Here is a 23,487-nt window from a genome sequence, read left to right on the forward strand (position 1 = left end):
TCCATGAAGGTAAAAAAATAATACAATTGCCCAAAAATATTACATTGAAGCTCCAAAAATAATAATACTTAATCAAAAATAATTGCAATGCTTGCACTTTGACCTTGCCTAACCTTTGACTTTGGCCTTCTTTAAATATCATTAACATGCCCAAATATTAACATTTTTGGAAAACCCAATTGTCTTCTTTCCACTCTATCTCATTCTACATAACAATGGGTCCTCTTACATCACTTATGTCATTGATTTCTGGAAATTCCAGAGGACCTTCCAGAAATCATGGTGAACAAGCACCCATGTCAATCGTTGGCCACTTTTGGCCAAGCCGCTTGTTGCTATGGCTGCCATATTGAGCTAGCTGTGATGATCGACCCCTCTAGGCTCTAATGCTAAAATTGGGGCATGCTTGTTTGCTACACTCTAGGTGTTGCCAAGACACTTGATATGTGGGACACTTGCCTCACTAGACACCTGTTATGTGGGACACTTGCCTCACCAATCGCCACACCTTGTAGGCTCATAGTGGCTGCCCCTTAGGCTACCACACTAGCCACCAGCTAGGGCCACTTTGAGCCATTGTGACACATGGCGTGTTGTAGATGGCAAAGAGTACATTTGCCAACCATAGGCGGTAGGCCCATAGCTATAGCTTACAACCTAAAACTTAGGTCCTATAGGCTACATCACACACATCATAAGTTTCAAGTTGGAGGAGCACATAACAAACTTGGACAATGGAGGTTGGAGGTCAATGAGTCGTGATGGATCTAGCTGGCATCTAGAGTGCACTCGAACTTGATCGTCCGCTCTTGCTATATGCACGAGAGAGAGAGAGAGAGAGAGAGAGAGAGAGAGAGAGAGAGAGATGGTGGTGTGGTTAGTCGTTAGAGGCCTAGAATCTAGATAAGGATTTCTAATATTTTAAGTTAATGATAAATGTTAATTCGATAAAATTCAAAGTACCCCTACCACGTCGGCCTATTAGGTGAACAAAGGTTTTGCAACCTCTCGAATTAAGCTAAGATTCTAGTATCGCAACTTACACTAAACTAAAAATGTGAGCGTCATTTGACACTCATAGCGGCCTGCTACAAATTTGACCACTGAAAATTTTAAGACTTAGTAGCTCTTCAATGCCTTGGAGAGCCAATATGGTTGTTACTGTCCGAGAGAAGGGACATCTTTTCTCTAGTCAAATGTCTGCTCTCGAGGAAGAAGACGCCTGATCGTAGACGAAGGAGAGCAAAATATCTATCTCATCAGAGCAGCAATGGCGGCCTCCTCTTCTGCATCCTTCCTCAGCTATGGCATCTTCTCCTTCAGTCTTTCCCGCTCGTCTTCTTCTTCTCCTTCGTCGTCGTCGCCTTCTTCGACGTCATCCTTTTCTCTGCATTCCCTTCCCTTCCCTTCGACCGGGGCCTCCTCCTCCTCCTCCTCCTCCTCCAAGGCCTCATCATTGCCCCTGCGTCCCCTGGTCACCTCCAGCCCCCCATCCCTCCTGTTCTCGCCACCCCGCTGTGCCGCCGTCTCGTTGGAGGTTGCTGAACCTGAAATGGTCGTAGAAGGAGTCAATATCGCCGAGGATGTGTCACAGGTATTCACGAATATTGCTTGCCCTTAACTTTCTACAGGCACCTGTCCGTTTCAAGAGAGAGAAAGATGACAAAGAATGAGTACAGCATGGAAAATCAGAGCAAAGAGACGAGCCCTGAAAGCTGTCTATGTTGCTTGCCTTTAAATATCCATAGGCACCTGTCTGTTTCAAGAGAAAGAAAGACCACAAAGAAAGAGTGCAGCGTAGAACATTAGAGCAAAGAGATGAGCCCCAATAATAGCAGAGAACAATGATATCATATAGCAAGGAGAGCCATGTTTCACGGACTGATGACCATGAGACCATCCTAGAGACAGACGGTTGATTGCAAATTTGATCAATGTCTTAATCTTGATGAGATGGTAGCTCTCAGATGGAATGAGAGTAACACAAAAAAACTCAATAGCAAGGGAAGGCATGTTTCATAATTAATGTCTGTAATCTTGAGATGGTAGCTCTCAGATGCAACAAGGGGAAGACTAAAAAGCTCAATAGCAAGGGAAGGCATGTTTCATGGAATGATGATAACAACACTATCCTAGAGACAGATGGTTGACTGCAATATGATCAATGCCTGTAATCTTGAGATGCTAGCCCTCAGATGGTCAACCTTGCCCATTTGGGACAACTAAATGTCAATGGGCAATATCTTCTAGCTCGGACATTGCGTTATATCACCTGAATCATTAGTTAGTATGGGCTCTTATACCTAAAGTCAGCACTGAACTGGTCAAGTTCCTTGGTTGCCTCCTCACGGCTTCTGTATTGGGATAATGAATGTGTGATGCTCACAGTTCTTGCTCAGGATGATCTTGGAGATGTCTCGCTGCTGGAGGGTTGCATAGACTTTAGCTATTCCTTGACCTACGACGTGGTGGGCTCATTGCTTTATAGTAGGTTTCAAAAGCTTAAGTTTGGAAGCAATAGTGCAAGATGAAGAAATAATGTTCAAGTTTGCTAGTGCAGTGAATGCACATTGCAACCAACCCAGCCACATTGACATGAAGTACAAGTGCTAACTTCTAAACCTACATAGCCATAGGTGAACCAAACATAGCGCATGACTTGGGAGGCTGAATGATGGATTATTGTAGATAAACATTTTGGGAGACAACCACGAGGACTAGGTGTAAGGCACACGACCAATGGGAGTGTTGATTAATAGTGTGGTCAAGGTATGCAAGAATGCGCGGATGGTTGTTGTGATTGTTAGTAGTCATGCGTGCCTTACATAGTCATCTCCTACATGTGAGCCTTAATATGTGTCAAATGAGGACATTAGTGTCAAAGTGAAGCAATGCGGGAGTGAATGACCAAGACAAAGAGTGAACAAAGAGAGAAGAGAGAGAGAGAGAGAAAGAGATAGTGAAACGTAGAAAATTTGTAGTGAAGAATGTTGCATAAGGATGCGGAAATATACATGGGTGTAGAGAGAATATTTGCGTATGTCTCCACCTCGAAGATCTCAGTCTCCGTCAGCCCCGAGGGTAGTCTCCATAGTTTGCAACCTGAAAACTAGGAGCACAGTTGAGGAGGACTGCAAAAACCAGGGCCAATAAAGAGGCCAACAGAAAATGCCAAAAATACTAGGTCGGCTGCAAATTAGTCAGCAATTTGGCCAGCAATTTGGCCGACCAAAAAATTGCTAGCACTTGTCAGGTCAGTTGCTATGTGGCACTCCTGTTGCACTTGTCGCTTGCCGTACCTGTTATTCCTGATGCTCCTGCCTATTCAGGGAATGTCCAGCTCTAACACCCCCTCTCAGATCTTGGACATGGCAGAAGACTAGGGATTCGGAGTGTTGTCGAAGTAAAGCCTAGGGAAACGCCTTGGTAAACAAGTATGCAAGATTGTCTTCTGTCTTTTGCAATTAACTAGGGAAATGGTCTCTTCCAGAACCTTCTTGCGAATGAAATTGTATTGAATCTCAATATGCCTTGTACGAGCATGAAACACAGGATTTTTGGCCAAGGCAATGCAACTCTCATTGTTGCACTGTAGAATAGTAGGATCGCTCTGCGGCAACCAAGCTCCTCCAAGAGCCTACGAAGCCACACTATCTCACATGTAGTAGAAGATGCCACCCGATACTTTGCCTCAATCGAAGATAGGGCAACCGTGGGTTGCTTCTTGTTGCTCTATCCACATCTCCAGTCCAATCTGAATCTCTCCAACCTGTAAGTACAAAGTCTGTAGCACCAGTACCAATTGGATAATAGATCCCAAGATTAGGAGTTCCTCGTAGGAACTAGAGAAACCATCCAAAAAACTATATATCTCACGTGAACGGAAGAGGAAATGGATCAATGTTGATTGTTGCTGCATTCAATTTCCTATAGTCCACACAAGCACGTATCTTGCCATTTTTTTTAGGCACCACAACAATAGGTGATAACCAAGTCACTTCATTGATGGGTTTAATAAAACCAACTCGAAGAAGTTTGTCAATCTTTTCCTTCACCTGCTAAGCATAATTGGGATTCATACGATACCGTTTCTGCATAATGGGCTTTGCATTTGCCTTTAAATTAATCCTAAGCTGACATACCCTTGGATCAAATCCCTTCATGTCAATATACTCCCAAGCAAAGATATCCTGAAAGTCTTTACACAAATTGATCAATTGTTACTTGAATTCTTTCTCAATAAAAGGTGTACATAAGGTTGGGGGTCGGCTTTGGAACGTCGATATCCCAATTTCTCCTAGTGGAACGAGTCAATCTTCTCATTCCAAGCATGGGGAGCCTGCTTAAGACCATAGAGAGCCTTCCTTAACCTATACATCTTACCATTAGAAGAACCGAAGCTTGGAGGCTGCTCAACATAGATCTCCTCCTCCAACTCCCCATTTAGGAAGGCAGACTTCACATCTATCTGATAGACCGGCCATCTCCTATGGCTAGCCAAGGAAGGAACTACGCAAATAGTAGATGTTTGAGCTGTAGGGGCAAAAGTATCATGGAAAGCGCTTGGGCGCTGTGCAAAACGTGTAGTAACAAGGCAGGCCTTGTGCTTGTCCAATGTGCCATCACTACGGTACTTAGTCTTGAAGACCCATTTGACTCCAACAATTTTCTTATGAGGAGGCTTCAGCACAAGATACGAAGTGCTATTTTTCTCAAATGACTCCAGCTCCTACTCCATCGCTTTCCGCCAATGATCATACTGTAAAGCCTCCTTCATAGAGGTGGGCTCCCAATCTTGTATGACATGAGTTATTAAACGGTAATTAGTGTAAACAAGCTTAGTGTGGTGTGCTTGGTTCCTCTGAGAATGCCGCGGGCCATCTTGTGGCTGCCACTCCTTAAGGACCCCCTCAATCCCTACATCACGAAGAGTGTCACGAGCCTAATGAGGAGAAGGCTGGATCTCACCTCATGGCTCTTCATTTGCTAAAGTTTCTAGAAAGTCTTTGACGATTGGGGAGGAATTGGTGAATTTGGTGGCTGAGAACTGAGCTCCTCATCTGAAGAAGAGTCCTCAAGAGGCATAGGCTCTAGAGAAACAATTGCTAGCGCCCAACTATCATCGGGATCTCCAAGAACATGGTATTTCTCACCCCCCTCTAAGGCTAGAACTTCCACAAATCTAACATCACGGCTCGTGTAGACATCCCACTTAACGGGATCATACAATCGGTAGCCTTGAGATTGGGAGCTATAGCCCACAAACACTTGTCTTTTAGAAGCCGCTTCAAATTTGTTATGCTGTGTCTTCGGGATGTGAACATAGGCATCACACCCAAAAACTTTGAAATAAGAAACATTTGGCTTAGATCCAAAGTTCGGCTCATGTGGAGTCATATCAACAATAGCAGAAGTAGGGGAACAATTAAGGATGTGAACTGCAGTAGCCATTGTCTCAGCCCATAGACACTGAGGTGTCTGACAATGCTCCATCATGGTACGGGCCATCTCGATCACATTGCGATTCTTTCGCTCCGAGATGCCATTCTCTTGAGGGGCATTTGTATTGGCAAACTCCTGGTGAATACTGGGATCTACACAAAAATGAGCAAGCTCATTAGAAATGAATTTTCCGCCCTTATCCAATTGTAAGGTCTTTAGTTTCTGGTTTGATCGGTTCTCCTTAAAGAGCAATCAATCCGTAAAGTTGGAGAAAGCGTGCGATTTCAGCTTCAGAAAATAAGCCCATGTCATCTTGCTGTAGTCATCGACAATTAGCATGAAATACAAACTCCCTCTAAGGGATTTTGTCCTCATCGGTCCACAAAGATCGGTAGAAATAAGCCCCAAGGGTGTTGAAGACCACCTCGAAGCCTTGTTGGGAACGGCATCACGAGTTTGCTTCCCACGGATGCAGGATACACAAGGTTGCTGGCTCACCGCAATGTCCGGCAAACCTCGAACAAGTTGTCCCTTCGACACCTTCGGAAGGTAATCATAATTAAGGTGGCCAAACCGAGCATGCCAAAGCTTGAATTGAGTTTGTGAGGTAAGAAGAAGTAAAGTCAAGATTTCCTTTCTGCCTTTTTTCCACTAGCCTTTAAGAAACTTTATGACAATTTCTTTGTTTACAGAAGAAGAATGCAACTTGTAGACTCCTTTCTCCTCATAACCTGAAGAAAGGATGTGTCTCGATCCATGATCAAGAATCCGAAAAGAATCCACATAAAATTCGACTAAAAGGCCGAGGGCACAAATCTTGTGCACTGAAAGTAGGTCGGCTCATAAAGCACCTTAGATGTATGAGCACCACCTTGCCCATTTGGAATAAGATGCATTTCTCTCCGTCTTGTTAGCAGAGTATTTGTCAGCTCATGTGTGAGTCTGAGCTTGATCTGGGCTGGGCATTTTTATTAGGTATTTTAGGTTTTTTTCTGGTGTGGCATTTTATGCCAGTGGAGCATTTTTATGCACCAGTCGGCCAGCTTTAATGCTGTCCAACCAGCATTATTGCTCCCCACTTTTTCAGCCTATTTATACTCAGTGGCTCCTCCTCAGTCAGTCACTTCATCTTCACCATCTGCAGACTCTGTGGAGAGAGGAGCCAGTGCTAGTGCCCACGCAGCCAGTGACTCACTGTTGTATGCGACTGTCTCGTGTTCAGATATATGGATTCCATTTCCCGTGCATACATCTGAGTTCTCATCTGTATCGTGTTCTTTTCTTTTCTCTTTTTGTCTTGTGTTTCAGCAGTTTATTTCAGCACATGTTTATGCTTCCACCGCTGCTCCACTTCTGACATGGTATCAGTTTTCAGGATTTGTGTTTCTGCTGTGTTTTCTTGCTGATTTCAGGACTGTTCTGTACCCCTGCTGATCAGACGACTGCTGTCGCAGCCAGGCGACCTGTTTTGGGGCTGTTTTCAGCCTGCGTTTTTTGCAGTTTTGCCATCGCCTGCTGCCTCTGCACCCTCTGCTGCCTACGCACCCTCTGTTGCCTGCGTTTTTCATCTGCAGCTGCTGGCGACAGTTTTCTACCTGTTTTTCTCCAGTTTACAGCCTGCATTTTGCTGATTCAGCATCTCTCGTGGCTGGGTGACTGTTACTTCAGGCCGTTTTCTCTGTTTTTGGCAGTTTTTGACTGATTTTTTGACTTTCTGCAGCAGATTTTGTCTTCTATTGATCAGATTTTGGGTTCTATTGCATGTGAACTCTCATTTTCGGTAGTCTGTGCTTGTGTTTTGGCTGTGTTTCCTCTCTAAATTCCATCTCTTCTCTACTTCTCTTCTTATCCTCTCCATATGGCTCCTCCGTGCACTTCCACTGATGATAAGTTACATATGACCTCGATGCTTCTTGAGCATGAGGCATCCTTGAGATTACAGGGGCGGCTTCCGGCACATTATGGAGGTGAGGCTTATGTAGCTTCAGAGAGGGGTGACGGGAAGAAGAAGTCGAAGGCCCAGTTTTACCACTGTGGCAAGAATGGACATTTGCGGAAGGACTGCAAGAAGTTAGCGGCTTCGAGGAAGAAGGAGCAGAAGACGAAGTGGGATGCTGACTCTACCGATGAGTCCTCTCCTTCATCAGACTCCGACTCCGATCCTCCGACCAAGGTGAAGTCCAAGGCGCGGAAGGGATCCTCTTCTTCGGATCGCGGGAAGGGCTTGGTGGCCCCTTCCTCGGCTGCTTTCTAGTGGTGGTGATGAGGTCATCCCTCACGACTCTCTTGAGCCAGAGAGGGAGTGTGAGCGGGTGTTCAGATGGGGCAGCCGCGCCTCATCTATATATTTATACAAGTGCACAGGTTTCAGAGAAGGACGTCCCTGACGCATCGACTTCAGTCTGGCAGAATCAAATCTTGGAGCTGGGATTGACATCCAGGTTCATGCTGAGTTGGTTATCTGACAGAGAGCGGGAGGCTTTCGTCTGGAGCTCACATGAGGGGACACTTTGGCGGTCTGGCCAAAGGCAGGGACTCCATGGTCACCTATGTTCAGAGGCAGTTTTGACAGGCTGGTCTTGTATGCTACTGCGAGACATTGGTGATGGACACAGAGACATGCTATGATCTTCTCTATTTTCAAGTGTTTGGTACGATCGACATCGACATCAGGTTCTCTCCGAGGCACCTTGGTGGTGGCTTGATCACCCACTGCTTGGGTATCCATGGTTCTCCTTGGTGGTTCTATGTTGTATAGTTTCTGATCCCTTTTCATTGTACTATTGTATTGTATCAGATCACTCATGATCTGAGAGAGGGTGTTAGCAGAGTATTTGTCAGCTCATGTGTGAGTCTGAGCTTGATCTGGGCTGGGCATTTTTATTAGGTATTTTAGGTTTTTTTCTGGTGTGGCATTTTATGCCAGTGGAGCATTTTTATGCACCAGTCGGCCAGCTTTAATGCTGTCCAACCAGCATTATTGCTCCCCACTTTTTCAGCCTATTTATACTCAGTGGCTCCTCCTCAGTCAGTCACTTCATCTTCACCATCTGCAGACTCTGTGGAGAGAGGAGCCAGTGCTAGTGCCCACGCAGCCAGTGACTCACTGTTGTATGCGACTGTCTCGTGTTCAGATATATGGATTCCATTTCCCGTGCATACATCTGAGTTCTCATCTGTATCGTGTTCTTTTCTTTTCTCTTTTTGTCTTGTGTTTCAGCAGTTTATTTCAGCACATGTTTATGCTTCCACCGCTGCTCCACTTCTGACATGGTATCAGTTTTCAGGATTTGTGTTTCTGCTGTGTTTTCTTGCTGATTTCAGGACTGTTCTGTACCCCTGCTGATCAGACGACTGCTGTCGCAGCCAGGCGACCTGTTTTGGGGCTGTTTTCAGCCTGCGTTTTTTGCAGTTTTGCCATCGCCTGCTGCCTCTGCACCCTCTGCTGCCTACGCACCCTCTGTTGCCTGCGTTTTTCATCTGCAGCTGCTGGCGACAGTTTTCTACCTGTTTTTCTCCAGTTTACAGCCTGCATTTTGCTGATTCAGCATCTCTCGTGGCTGGGTGACTGTTACTTCAGGCCGTTTTCTCTGTTTTTGGCAGTTTTTGACTGATTTTTTGACTTTCTGCAGCAGATTTTGTCTTCTATTGATCAGATTTTGGGTTCTATTGCATGTGAACTCTCATTTTCGGTAGTCTGTGCTTGTGTTTTGGCTGTGTTTCCTCTCTAAATTCCATCTCTTCTCTACTTCTCTTCTTATCCTCTCCATATGGCTCCTCCGTGCACTTCCACTGATGATAAGTTACATATGACCTCGATGCTTCTTGAGCATGAGGCATCCTTGAGATTACAGGGGCGGCTTCCGGCACATTATGGAGGTGAGGCTTATGTAGCTTCAGAGAGGGGTGACGGGAAGAAGAAGTCGAAGGCCCAGTTTTACCACTGTGGCAAGAATGGACATTTGCGGAAGGACTGCAAGAAGTTAGCGGCTTCGAGGAAGAAGGAGCAGAAGACGAAGTGGGATGCTGACTCTACCGATGAGTCCTCTCCTTCATCAGACTCCGACTCCGATCCTCCGACCAAGGTGAAGTCCAAGGCGCGGAAGGGATCCTCTTCTTCGGATCGCGGGAAGGGCTTGGTGGCCCCTTCCTCGGCTGCTTTCTAGTGGTGGTGATGAGGTCATCCCTCACGACTCTCTTGAGCCAGAGAGGGAGTGTGAGCGGGTGTTCAGATGGGGCAGCCGCGCCTCATCTATATATTTATACAAGTGCACAGGTTTCAGAGAAGGACGTCCCTGACGCATCGACTTCAGTCTGGCAGAATCAAATCTTGGAGCTGGGATTGACATCCAGGTTCATGCTGAGTTGGTTATCTGACAGAGAGCGGGAGGCTTTCGTCTGGAGCTCACATGAGGGGACACTTTGGCGGTCTGGCCAAAGGCAGGGACTCCATGGTCACCTATGTTCAGAGGCAGTTTTGACAGGCTGGTCTTGTATGCTACTGCGAGACATTGGTGATGGACACAGAGACATGCTATGATCTTCTCTATTTTCAAGTGTTTGGTACGATCGACATCGACATCAGGTTCTCTCCGAGGCACCTTGGTGGTGGCTTGATCACCCACTGCTTGGGTATCCATGGTTCTCCTTGGTGGTTCTATGTTGTATAGTTTCTGATCCCTTTTCATTGTACTATTGTATTGTATCAGATCACTCATGATCTGAGAGAGGGTGTTAGCAGAGTATTTGTCAGCTCATGTGTGAGTCTGAGCTTGATCTGGGCTGGGCATTTTTATTAGGTATTTTAGGTTTTTTTCTGGTGTGGCATTTTATGCCAGTGGAGCATTTTTATGCACCAGTCGGCCAGCTTTAATGCTGTCCAACCAGCATTATTGCTCCCCACTTTTTCAGCCTATTTATACTCAGTGGCTCCTCCTCAGTCAGTCACTTCATCTTCACCATCTGCAGACTCTGTGGAGAGAGGAGCCAGTGCTAGTGCCCACGCAGCCAGTGACTCACTGTTGTATGCGACTGTCTCGTGTTCAGATATATGGATTCCATTTCCCGTGCATACATCTGAGTTCTCATCTGTATCGTGTTCTTTTCTTTTCTCTTTTTGTCTTGTGTTTCAGCAGTTTATTTCAGCACATGTTTATGCTTCCACTGCTGCTCCACTTCTGACACGTCTCTGCATAGGAATAGTTGAATTGTCACCAATGAGAATCTGGCCTGCAAAGGCCGCAAATGAGCAACATCTGCTGAAGAAGGAGTCATGTGCGGTGAGGCATCATTGTAAACAATCCGCTCTCGAGTGTATGGGACCGTCAACGCAGGATCAGAAGCCGTAAGGATCGAATCCTCAACCACCTCCAAGTGGATGAAAGGAGCTGATGAGGGAGCAGCCACCACTTCTGAATCCTTTGAAGATTTTTCCTTCTTCTCCTTGTCCTTCTCCTTGTCAGGGCAATCCTTCTTCTAGTGACTTGGCTTGCCATAAATGTGACAAGTGGACTCCTTTTCTTTGTCCTTCTTGGATTTGTCCTCTTCTTCTTTTGGTTCTTCTCCTTCTGCTGAGAGGATGGACCAACCAAAGCCTTAGATTTAGAAGCATTGGTTCCTTTCAATTGTTCCTCTTAGTCCAAGACCATAGGAACCAACTCTTCCCATTGAAGAGTCTCAGACCGCTCTGAGGCAATCAAGGCAGAATAAAAACGAGTGAAACGGGGTAGTAATTGTGAAAGAAGAGTTATCACCATGTCTTCAAAAGTAATCACCTTCCTTGCGATTTGAACCTACATTTGAACTGAACTTGCCTTAGCTTATTAATATGCTTCCGCATAGAAGATGACTTGTTGACCCTCATGGTCCGCATTTGCACTTCCAAAGAAATTCGCTTCATGATGGTCATTCAATTGTATATCTGATCAAGCTCCAACCATTTTTCCTAGGCCATTTGTCAAATGCTCAATATGAGAGATAACAACCGTGGCACATGAGAGAAATAAAAATGAGCGGATGCGAACATTGAGTTTATCCCAATGTGCCTAAGCCTTTGCCAACTTCACCTTATCATTGGAAGAGAGTCTGGACTCATCTTGCAAAGGACGATGAATAGCCTTCGTAACAAGCTCCGCCAAATCATAGGACTCCAAAATGGCAAGCATCATGACCCACCAGATGAGGTAATTCTTCCCATCGAGCTTTTGATTTGATAGAAGAGCTAGTAAGATGGGCACCTTTTGGTCCATGATCACTTGGAACTCTGTCTTGGCATTAGAAGACATGTTCACCTACAATGTTTGCACAAAACACAAAAAGCAGCCCCCTTTGAGTGTGAGAATATAGCATGCTAGGGCTCTGGACCGTTTGGCCCGCTCTTTCTTCACCTGCTAGAGGCGATGAAAAGGTAAAATCTGCACTTGAAGGCCCAAAACGTAGCCTTCTTCCTTCTCTGATAGCAAAAACCAGCAGAGGCTTCGGCAAATCTTCTCCTTTCTTACATGCCCACGCTCGCCTCTGCCTTGTTTTGATGCGCAGCCCTCTTGCTTGCCCTAGAACGCTGAAAACACAGCCTTGTGTCACGTTGAAATCTCCTCTTCAGATGGGTCCACCTTAGGTCAATCCTTCAATGCTCTAATACCATGTTAGTGAAGTAATGTGGAAGCGAATGACCAAGACAAAGAGTGAAGAGAGAGAGAGAAAGAGATAGTGAAACACAGAAAATCTGCAGTGAAGAATGTTGTATAAGGATGCAAAAATATACACGGGTGCAGAGAGAGAATGTCTACATATGTCCCCACCTCAAAGATCTCAATCTCTGTGAGCCCTGAGGGCAGTCTCCATGGTGTGCAGCGTGAAAACTAGGAGCACAACTGAGGACTGCAAAAACCAAGGCCAATAAATAGACCAGTAGAAAAGGCCAAAAAATACTAGGTTGTCAGCAATCTAGCCGACCAGCTTGTTTGACCTGAAAACTGCTAGCGCCTGACACATCAGCTGCCACGTGGCACTCTTGCTGCACGTCGCCTGCTGTACCGGCTGTACCTGCTGCTCCTACTGCTCCTACCTGTCCAAGGAATGTCCAGCTCTAACAGTTAGGAGCACAAATGCTCTTTCCATTGTGTGTTTTGATAGTGGAGGCAACTTTGTTTAGAGCATGCTTAAAAAAAGAAAAAGTTGATTTTAGGTGTATTTGCCTTGGCTAATCTAGTTTCCAGCCTTTGGTCAACGATTGATGGCTCTTGTGGGGGTGTGCCAAGGGGAGGGGTTGATTTGTGTTGTCCATTGGAGAGGAATCCAAAATATTGTAACCACCACTAGTTAGAGCAAATATTGATGAAGAAAAGTACTAAAAAATGGAAAAATGACAACATAGATTAAGTTGATGTTGAAAAGTACTTTGGATGATGAACAACAACAAGACAGCCTGTACGTTTGAAAACATAGTAGTCCACTAGGTCATAACGATCGAGGCAACAATTGGGAGTACTTGAGCAGGGGTTGCAATTGTCACGAGGACGTGAAAACTTATTTCTTTGTTTGGCATTTAATTGAAAGTTAATCAAATGTGCAAATGTGACTTGTACATATGAGGTGCATGTCGTTTATTTCACCACATGGGTCTCAGGACCTTGAGATATCAGTTGGTGCCAAAGGCAAACGTTGTAATAAGATATACTTGATAAGTAGGTGGTATCGAGTGCCACAAGTTGGCCTAGGACATTTAATTATTAGTTTCAGTGGTGACAATGGGGAATTGACATTAATTAATTAATTAATGCGAGTTTCGGAATAATGAGAGCTCAAGATCACTTGGATGATAAATTGGTCTAGCCAATTTAATTGTTGGTTGGGCACAAAATAATTATTAAATTTATTTTCAAAATTTATGTTCTAAAAATCAATTTGATTAATCGGATAATGTTGAAAGTTCAGTTTAAAAGTTTGCCACTTGGCAAAACTTGCCCATGCAAGTTTGGGAAAGCTGAATTGGGGCTGAAGGGAGAAGGAAATCTTGCTTTTGCATTTTGGAGCTTTTAGGAAGAGAAGTTGGGATGTTGCTGCTTTCTATTGGGGCTAGGGGAAGCTGGTGATTGCAGATGCATCTTTTTTCCTAAAGATTGCAGCCTTTGATACTCCCTTTGTTGTTGATGAATCAAATTGTGGCTGGAAAACCGGGTTAGCAGCTCAATTTCACCAAATCCTCGTGAGAAATCCTTGAATTTCTCTCTCTATAGTATTTTATTTCTTTCACCAGCCATTTCCTAGCTTTGCTCCAAGTTCTACAGCAATCTAGCCATCGGAGGTGGAGATTTTGGTGAATCTTTGTTGTAAACTCTAATTTACAGCAGAAATTAGGGTTTAACAGCCACCTCGAGAAGCATGCTTGGATGTGAAAGGCTTTAGATTTGCATTTTCAGAGCTGAAATTAGTGTATTTTGGGAGGATTCAAGAGGCCAGCTAGGCAGTGTTGAATTTGGGGCTAATTTATCTCCCAAGGAGCATGGGCAAGGGTCAATCCCCAAGTAAATCAAGGGGCAAATTGATTTGAAGGCTCGCGGGTCATTTATGACAACAAGTGGCAGTTGGATTAGTGGAGGAGGTTGAAGAATCTTAGTTATACTCCATCGATTTACAATACAAGTTAATGAAATGCCGCAAGGGGTGCCAAGGTTTGGGGTCAACAGGTTGTCCAACATCCAAGATTAAGCGGTAGCATTTGCATTTTCAGTTGATACGATTTTTTTGCTTGCTATAACTGGTCATCACCACCCTCTCTAAGGAGAAAGGCTACTTTTAGTAGCAGTCAAATAAAGGGTTGGAGTGATGGGGATTGTAGCTAGAATCAAATGCAGGTGTGGGCAGCCTTTTGATGATCATGGCAGGAACTGGAGAGGATGAGGAATGAGTGGGCAGGAGTAGTTGGAGGGGCTGACAAAGACAAGGGATGGAGCAAGTGATTGGGCAGTGTCCTATTTATGTATGTGGATTCTCCCAAAGTTTGGGTGTTCGCTTGTGGAAGGCAAAAACTTTGATAATTTTGAGTTTTGTGGTTGTTTTAATGAGTTAATTAAGAGTAACATGTAATGCATCTATTTTAGCTTCATACCCTCTCTTAGGCCCAAAATTGGAATAAAAAAGTGATTGCAAGTATACAATCTTTACATTGAAACCTACCATCCGAAAGTAGTTAGGGCATCAGACAATGGATGCACGTCGGCTCCCCAAGAACCTATAAGACTATAGAGGTAATGGTTATCTTATCTTTGGAGTCCAAAGGGCCACCCTAGAGAGCCCAAGGCATTTGACAGAGGGTGCTTATTGGTTGCCCAATGGCTTACCAGGATGTGCAACGACGCTGTTAAGCCACTTTGAACTTTCCTTCCCTTCTCTTTTTTTGGGTTGATGGAGTAACTGTGCCTATGGGAGGGAAATGAAGGGATGGTTAGATTCAACATCAAATGAATTAGAAGACTATCCCAATCACTTGTCTAGGGTATTAGTGATGAAGTAAAGGGGTGAAGAGGTATGGAGGGATGGTGGTAATAGAATTGTCGGCGGAGACGGCTTAGGATCTGATGGTAGAATCGCCCTCTCGACCATGGATGTCGATGTAAAAAGAGGAGCATTTGACGTTGGTCTTTGTGTGGTGCCAGAATCGAGATGAAATGATGTAGTCTGACTCTGAAGATAGACTTGATACGTCTCAATTGGAAGATCTAAAGGAGAATCAATCATCTAGGTATGCGGCGCATGCCTGTACTTAATCTCGGGATAGGGTTCTTGGGTTGACCAAGTGGCATAGGCACATCTAAATCTCAACCTCGGGAGATGCTTCTAATGCTAGTTGAGAATCACCAAGATAGTTGCAGTCCACCATGCAAATGGACCTAGTGGATGAAGAAAAAGACTTGATACTCCTAAAATAGAAAAGCGGGAGAAAATTCAGCCACCAAGGCAATTAGGATACTTGAACTTGGGGGATGATTTTAATGTTGACCAAGTGCCATAGTCACAACTACCAAGATAGGAGTTCTCCTGACATGAAAAATAAACAAAATAGTGTAGCAAGAAATAATGTTAAATGATAAAAACACCTTTGTTGAAAGAAAAGGAAGATGGATGACAAGATAAAGATGCCTAATTTCAAGAGAGAATACTATCTCCGTCTCCATGCTGATAAAGGCAATACTCACAAGTCAAGAGCCAAAAAAGCAAACCTTCAATTAAGTCAGGATTGGTAAAGTACTTGAAATACAAAACCCAATATGAAAGGATTAGAAAAGAAACTTGCATACTAGATGTTTCATTTTGAGATGCTTTGGAGATTGCACTAAGTTAAAAAAATTAAAGCTGAATGTGTGTTAGATGCAATAGAAAGAGATAGAAAGGTGAGTGACTAGTGTGCAACGGAAGATTTGAAAAGTAATGGTATACTTAAGTTTAAGGGAAATGGAGTCTAAAGAAAATAGAGCTAACCTAAGGCTTCTAGGGATGACCTAGGACTCCTAAGAAACTAGCCTAGCGGGAGGTGATGATTGAAGGAGTTAGAGATGCTGTGAGGCACTAATTCAGGAGGAGATCCAAGATCCAGTTCAATGGTTATACTAGGTAGTGGGCTTAAGTGCCTTGAAGTGATACTGCCATTGTTGAAAGGGGTTAAGGTGGGTTTGGAAATTGATGTTGGGTTTGGTGTGGTAGAATATATTTAGCTATGGATTTGACGATTTTGGGTGTGGGTCTAATACCCTTAGTCTTTGAGCAACAATTGCCATCTGCATGGTTGGTTTGTGGCAAAAGGTACAATTTTTCTTTAAGAAAGTGATTGATCACCAGTATAAGATTCTAGAGCGCATGGTGCTTGATGTGGATACTAGACGTAAGATCAAAGATCAGCTCGCTATATATAGGAGAAGATGAGGATTTAATGGTTGTGATGATACTCAATTGGAATGTTGTAAGATTGAGGCACCTTTGTGGTGGGAGGACTTTGGATTAGATGGGCCATGCTAATAAATACAATGAAAATTGATATTTTTAAAGCTTAAAATGTGTTTTTAAATGTATTTTAGTATAGTAAAGTCCAATATGATGAGCTCAAAATTGTTTTATATATAAAGTACAATTTTAAAAAATGCCATCCCTCCCCTCTGTTCCTTGGTTTTGGTTGTCCCTTGTCCTTGTCCTTGTACCATGTTTCTATGGTTTGTACTGGGGAGGGTGGTAGCATAGGAGGGGGTTTCCCAATACAACAGGATGACAAAACGATATAGTGACACTTGTGGATATAAAAAAGGTACATAGTGCGTGGGTGGTGTATTTATAGCAACAAATGCATAAGCATAGGTTGGTTATCAATGACTAGAAAAATGAAGTTTTTTTATATGTGATTCACTTTTTGGGATATATTGTATTGGTAGATGGTATTTTCATGGACCTTGCAAAGGTTGAGACAATACAAACATGACTGTCTTTGAGAAATGCACATGAGTTTTGCAGCTTCTTGGGTTTATGTTCTTACCACAAGAAGTATATGCATGGGTTTGCTGAAATTGCATCTCCATTGCATGTTTATAGAAGAATAATGTACCGTGTAAATGTACAGCAGTGGAGGGTTCAACATTTGAAAAATTAAGGAAAATATAACTTTAGATCTTGTGCTTGTGTTGCCCAATCTAAGGAAGTCATTCGCGGTTCAATGTGATGCATATGGTAATAGCATTGTGACTGTTGTTATGTAGGATGGTCGTGTTGTGGCTTATGAGAGCCAAATTTTCCACGGTGCAGAGAAGAATTTGCAAGTCTCTGGGAAAGATCTCTTGGTTGTAATTCATGCACTGTATACATGGAAACATTATTTGTTGGGGGACTGATTTTACAATTCAAATAGACCATTAGACTTTAAGGTACTTTTTGACGCAGACAAAGTAGTCAAAAGAGCATATGAGATGGGTGGATTTTCTCTCTATGTTTCATTTTCAAATTGTACTTATTGATGGTAAAAAGAATATTGCGGTTGATGCATTGTCATGTAAGCCACAAATTTCAGCCGTTCGCATGGTTTGTCACATTGAGTTGGATGCCATGGAGAAGCAACATGTTGCTGATTCGAAGTTTGCTAATGTTTATGATTAACTTTGTAATGGCTAGAGGCATGGATGATTGTGTGTCACAAAGCAATTGAGACCTACAGTTATCATTGAAAGTCATGCTCCTTTGTATATAGGACATAGAGGTATTGATGCCATAGTCAAGGTAGTGGAGTATTTTTTTTATTGACCAGCTTAAAGGCATGATGTGGAGCAATTTGTGAGGGCATGCATTGTATGTCAAAAGGTAAAGCATGATAGGCAAAAGATGCCGGGCTTGTTGCAATCCTTGCCTATTTCAGGTAGGCCTTAGTAGAGCATTGCAATGGATTTTATTTTTGAGCGTTCTAGGACACCTATAGGGAATGATGGGATATGGACTATCATTTCCAAGTTTCACAAACAGACCCATTTCATTCCGGTGAGGAAGAAAATAAAGGTTGATCATATGGCGTGATTGTCTTTGCAATATATCTTTAAGTATCATGGTGTGCCAAAGTCGATCATCAATGATTGAGACCCTCGGATGACCAGTTTATTTTGAAAGGCGTCGTTTGAGAATATGGGTACCGTGTTGAAATTCTCATCATTCTTTCATCCGCAGGCAAATGGTTAGTTTGAGGAAGTCAATTTCACAGTGTTGGATCTTTTGAGGTGCTAGGTTTTAGACTGTAAGATACGGTGGGAGCAACATTTGCCATTGGTTGAGTTTGCATATAACAATATAGTGCATAGTTCCATAAGCAAAGTTCCATTTGAGGTAGTTGAGGGTGGCAAGAAGGTACCACCTACTTGCAGACTAAGAATAAAATCTTTGAGGTTGATCATTATGCGGAAAACTTGGATGCAACCTATGGAAAGATAAAGTATGCACTTTAGAGATCATAGGAAAAGCAAAAGAAGGTAGCTGATTGTTATAGATGTGCTTTGCATATTGTAGAGAGTGATTATGTATTGCTGTGTAATAAAAGGTAAGGTTGAAAAAGATAAAATAAAGAGAGTTTGTATTTGAAGTTGAGTATAATATACTATGTGCTGTTTTCAGGTTTTGGAAAACATCAGCGATGTGGCATATCGATTGAAATTACCTCCACATTGGTGGATACACAATGCCTTTCATGTCAGTTTGTTGAGATCTTTTTGTGGTGATGTCCTAGAGACTGTATGTGTTGAAATTCAGCCTGAAGTTGAGGAGTTGGATGAGATCTTGATACCTGAGCAGATCTTGGCATATAAGGAAAGAAATGTTAGAGGTAAAGTTTCCAAGAGATACTTGGTAAAGTTTCAGAACTATTCACCAATGGATACAAAATGAATGGAAGAGGATGGCTTGGCAGACCATTCTTAGTTGTTGCAGCTTTACCTAGATGATTTTCAGTTAGAGCCGACTTCAGTTTAGGCTCAGTCAATTTTAGTGGAGCATAGGTTTGGAGTATTGCTTGATGCTCAAGAGGAAGGTAGCACTTCTACTTCTCCAGTTGTGGACAGCTTGTATGTAGTGGATCTCGGATGCATTCAGTGTGCATCCAAGGTATTGTTCTAATAATGTCTGTCATGAGGTCACTATTTTAGCTAGTCATTGTGAGATGTATGCCGATGAGTATGGTTGTTACCGTGGCTCTGAGACTATACTTTTGCATCAATTTGGGATCAGTTCATGATCAGTTGGGCATGAGTTCTTGCCTTAGTTTTGAGATCAAATTTTGATAAGTTTCAGCCCAAGTTTTGATCAGTTTGAGAATTGTTTATGGTTCCTTTTGGGATCAGTTTTACATCAGTTTTTGCATCGATTGTTGATAAGTTTTTGCAATCAGTTTGTGAGCAGTTTGGGGTCACATTTCAGCAGTTTATAATCAGTTCTAAGATCAGCAAGTGATCAGTTTATGATTAGTTTATGCTCAGTTTTCAATGGTTTACAGTTGGTTCCATGGGCAACAGCATGTTAGTAAATGCCATTGATAGTTTCAGCCATGGATTATGCTAAGAATATGCTTTACTATAGTTGTGAAGTCAAAACAATTGAGAAACATGAGTTAAGGGCACATCCAAAGGGTTTCTAGCAATAGTTTTGGGCTAATCCTTAGAATAAATTCTAGTGTAATATGCTTTTCCTTTGGCCAGTGCCTTGGGTACTTGTTTGAGAGCACATAGCATGAGGTGGTCTCGCATAGTTCAAGAGGTTGCAAGAATTCAATGATGTACTATTGAAGGTTGGGATCGAGCCCTAGTAGTGAACTCCTTGAGCTTATTTGTGTCCCCACAAGGCAGCATATTTCCCTTCATTGAAATTTTTTGAGACTTGTCCATCAAGTGCAATCATGCATAGATGAATACAAGGTGTTTCTAAATCAATGACAGATATGGATGCATTTGTTGTTGTTCATCTTCATTCTCCTCCTTATAGTGAAATCCGAATTTTGTTTTTGTCGTGCAGCTTATTGGGAAGACTCCAATGGTGTACCTTAACAAGGTGACTGAGGGATGTGTTGGCTATGTAGCAGCCAAATTAGAATCCATGGAGCCATGTTCCAGTGTAAAAGACAGGTGCAGATTTCTTGTCTGTTCAAGTAATTTGTAGCCGCATAATTATACCATTTTTCATTGAGTTATTCTGCAGAATTTATGTACTTACCTTTGTAGGCTTTTAGGATTGGACGGAGTATGATTGAAGATGCAGAAGCAAAGGGGCTGATCACCCCCGGGAAAGTAAGTTCACAAGTTTGTTTGTATACTCCACTTCTTTTTTCGTAGAGGGTAGTCAGTTACAGTGTGCAGAGATACATGCTCTATTTCAGACGATTTCAATTGTTTTTTCGATTCAATTATGTGACCTACATAGAGTGCTTATTCTTGCAGAGTATTCTGGTCGAACCCACCAGTGGGAATACTGGTATAGGCCTGGCTTTTATAGCTGCATCCAAGGGATACAAGCTGATTTTGACAATGCCTGCTTCAATGAGTCTGGAGCGTAGGGTCCTGCTAAAAGCTTTTGGAGCAGAACTTGTTTTGACAGACCCTGCCAGAGGAATGAAAGGGGCTGTCCAGAAAGCAGAAGAGATACTGGAGAAAACACCGAATTCTTACATGCTTCAGCAATTTGAAAATCCTGCTAATCCAAAGGTGATTGAAAGTTTATTGTTCAATTGGGCCTGCAAAATGTTTCTGTTGGATATTTCAGTTTACAGCTCCCGATTCTGTTACAGGTGCATTTTGAAACTACCGGACCAGAAATTTGGGAAGACACAAATGGCAAAGTTGATATTCTTGTATCTGGGATAGGCACTGGTGGGACAGTAACTGGTGTTGGTCGCTACTTGAAAGGGAAAAATCCCAAAGTTAAAGTAAGTTCCCAATCTGGATGCAAGGTTGTTTTAAAAAAGATGATGTTGGTTTGGTTCTTCTATGAGTTTCATCCAGCTAACAATTTTCCTCTATCCCCCTGTAGATTTATGGTGTAGAGCCAACAGAGAGTAGCGTGCTAACTGGAGGCAAGCCAGGTCAGAGTTCTGACAATACCTTTGCAAAAGTACAAAGGTTTTTCAATTGTTTGCACTAGATCATCACACTAAGGTGGATGGATTGATTTGCACACAGGTCCTCATAAGATACAGGGCATTGGTGCTGGATTCATTCCTGGAAATCTTGATGTGGATATCTTGGATGAAGTATTACAGGTTGGTGCTTCACGGCTCCCATGAAATTATCCCGGGAAAGATTAGATGTTTGAAAGAAATGCGATGTTGTGAATGAACTATCTTCAAGGAAGCCTAATCTGTTTCTTAAATACACATTCATAGCTTTTTGAACATAAGTGATATCCATCTGGCTGAACTGCTTCTTTGATTGAACATTCAGTTATTCTCCGTTATCTCTCATCGGCTTTGGGTAATCTATTTGTGCTTGAAGAGCTTTGCTCCACTACTTTCTACAGTTTATGTATATAAGTGACAGCACAACATTACTCTTTTTACCATCGCAGTTCTGTAAAAAGAGTGATATTGTATACTTTCCATCCTGCATATGGAATAGTATACTAAGCTGGTTAATATTTATGTAGGTTATTTAGCATTTTTTGACGTTGGAACCTCTTTTTACAGGTTTCTAGCAACACAGCTATTGAAATGGCTAAACAGCTTGCTCTCCGAGAGGGCTTGCTGGTAGGTGTTATTTGTTCCAAGCTGTGTGTCTAGCCTCTTTGTACTTTATGTGGCTCTTTCACTGTTTGAAGTACTTGATTTTCGTAGGTGGGAATCTCATCAGGAGCAGCTGCAGTTGCAGCCATTGAGGTTGCTAAGAGGCCTGAGAATGCTGGGAAGCTCATTGCGGTAATAAAATACTGGCAAATATGTACCTAGGCATACGTCATGGCAAGTAAAGAATCTAATCCACTTTTACCTCTTTCAGGTGGTGTTTCCAAGTTTTGGTGAGCGATACTTGTCGACAGTGCTCTTCCAATCCATTCGTGAGGAAGTAGAGAAGATGCAACCACAGTCATAGCTAGATTCTTCCATGAGCATCTTGTAGATTGTAGACAGTAGGGCTTTTTTTCCTGGGTAATATGGAGGAAGGTTCCTTCTTACCCAATAGTGCGTTTATGCGAAAATAGGAAAGATTATTCTCCATTTTATTTGCCTTTGCTCGAGTGATACAAGGGTATTTGCTAAGGCTCGTTTAATATTCTTTATTCACACCTTGGTGAGCAAATAAAAATGCTTGTCCTCTCCATGAGTTGTAATTTCTTTTAATTGTGTGAATGGGTTCTGCTGTATCTAAATATCTTATTTGAGTATGCTTCATTGTTGTCAATGGAGTAAGAACTCTACTAAATCATGCAGTGTATGTGAATTGTTCTGACACAATATTGATGTTTCTTGTAATTAGTTAAAGAAACCAATGAACATCTTTTTTGTTGCATGGTAATCAGTAAGGCTATGCTTGAGGCATACCATATAATTTTGCACAAGGCTTAAAATAAGTATTGGCAATCCTGTTTTAAGATGTCTCAAATTTTGTTGCCTAAATTATACACAGTAATAAGCAAGGCTATGCCTACGACAGGTAATTAATAAAGGGGGTTGTGCAACCATGTGTCGTATATTCTTGTGAAAACTTTCTAACAAGTATTGCAACATGTCATGTCAGAACCTGAAATCTCTGCACAAATCTGAATCAACTCTGTAGATATCATCTCTACTGGCAATGCTAATAGGGGTGCATGGAGTCGCGTAGATGCAACGATAGCTGTCCATGATAGGACCCTCGTTCCTCACCCCATGTGACAGTAAGGTCATCCATTCAAATAGCACCTGTATAACATGAAGCACTCCTTAATGATGCATAAAAACGTTGTGGGGGAAATTGGAAAGCATGTGTTATCGTTCCTTATGTTTATTCATTTACACTAAAAAAGTGTGAATTTACACTTTGCATAAAGGTGTAAAATCCGCATTTATCATACGTATGAATTTGTGTTCAATTTTGGAAGAGGCATGTTATGTGCATTCTATTGTCAATGTAATGGCATGTATGCATGTTGCATGCAATTTTATAGAATTGTTTGCTGAGTAGATCAAACAAGAGGGCATAAGGATGCTGTGGAACAAATACACCTGCATGTGTACATGCGTTTGTGCACAATAGGAGGACAGAGTGAAGGTGACATAAATTTTGAAAGGTGTATGTGTCATAACCAGTGTTGTATAAGCATATGCCCTTGTGGCAAGGCTAATAGAAGTTAAAGAAATCGATGTGGTATGCCAATAGTTTGGCTCTAATTTGGTTAGGTTCAAATTCAAGTTGAGTTTGGCTGTGGTGCTTTGTAGGAGAAAAGGCAATAAAACTTGCCCGATTTTTATAAGAATATAATCGATGAGAGAGAGAGAGAGAGAGAGAGAGAGAGAGAGAGAGAGAGAGAGAGAGATTAATATATTTTAAACCTCAAAAGGCACAAAATATA

General features: G+C 42.5%; 1 protein-coding gene across 1 annotated transcript; it reads left to right on the forward strand.

The window, feature by feature from the left end:
• The first annotated feature begins 1,134 nt into the window (after nt 1–1,134).
• On the forward strand, nt 1,135–22,297 carry LOC148016282 (cysteine synthase-like). Its single transcript, XM_087663643.1, has 10 exons — nt 1,135–1,594; nt 19,966–20,075; nt 20,180–20,237; nt 20,388–20,651; nt 20,735–20,872; nt 20,977–21,028; nt 21,126–21,205; nt 21,629–21,688; nt 21,776–21,856; nt 21,936–22,297. The coding sequence occupies exons 1-10, from the start codon at nt 1,271–1,273 to the stop codon at nt 22,026–22,028; spliced, it is 1,260 nt and encodes a 419-aa protein (XP_087519769.1). The 5' UTR covers nt 1,135–1,270; the 3' UTR covers nt 22,029–22,297.
• Nucleotides 22,298–23,487: the final 1,190 nt, after the last annotated feature.

The sequence above is a fragment of the Lygodium microphyllum genome, chromosome 23, assembly GCF_053477565.2.
Source record: "Lygodium microphyllum isolate KBCC chromosome 23, Lygodium_microphyllum_v1.1.10, whole genome shotgun sequence".
NCBI lineage: Eukaryota > Viridiplantae > Streptophyta > Polypodiopsida > Schizaeales > Lygodiaceae > Lygodium > Lygodium microphyllum.

Coding starts and splice junctions, on each gene's coding strand:
- LOC148016282 (XM_087663643.1), top strand. CDS start 1,271: ATGGCGGCCTCCTCTTCTGCATCCTTCCTCAGCTATGGCATCTTCTCC. Junction 21,206..21,628: donor TCTTGGATGAAGTATTACAG/GTTGGTGCTTCA, acceptor CTCTTTTTACAG/GTTTCTAGCAACACAGCTAT. Junction 21,857..21,935: donor ATGCTGGGAAGCTCATTGCG/GTAATAAAATAC, acceptor TACCTCTTTCAG/GTGGTGTTTCCAAGTTTTGG.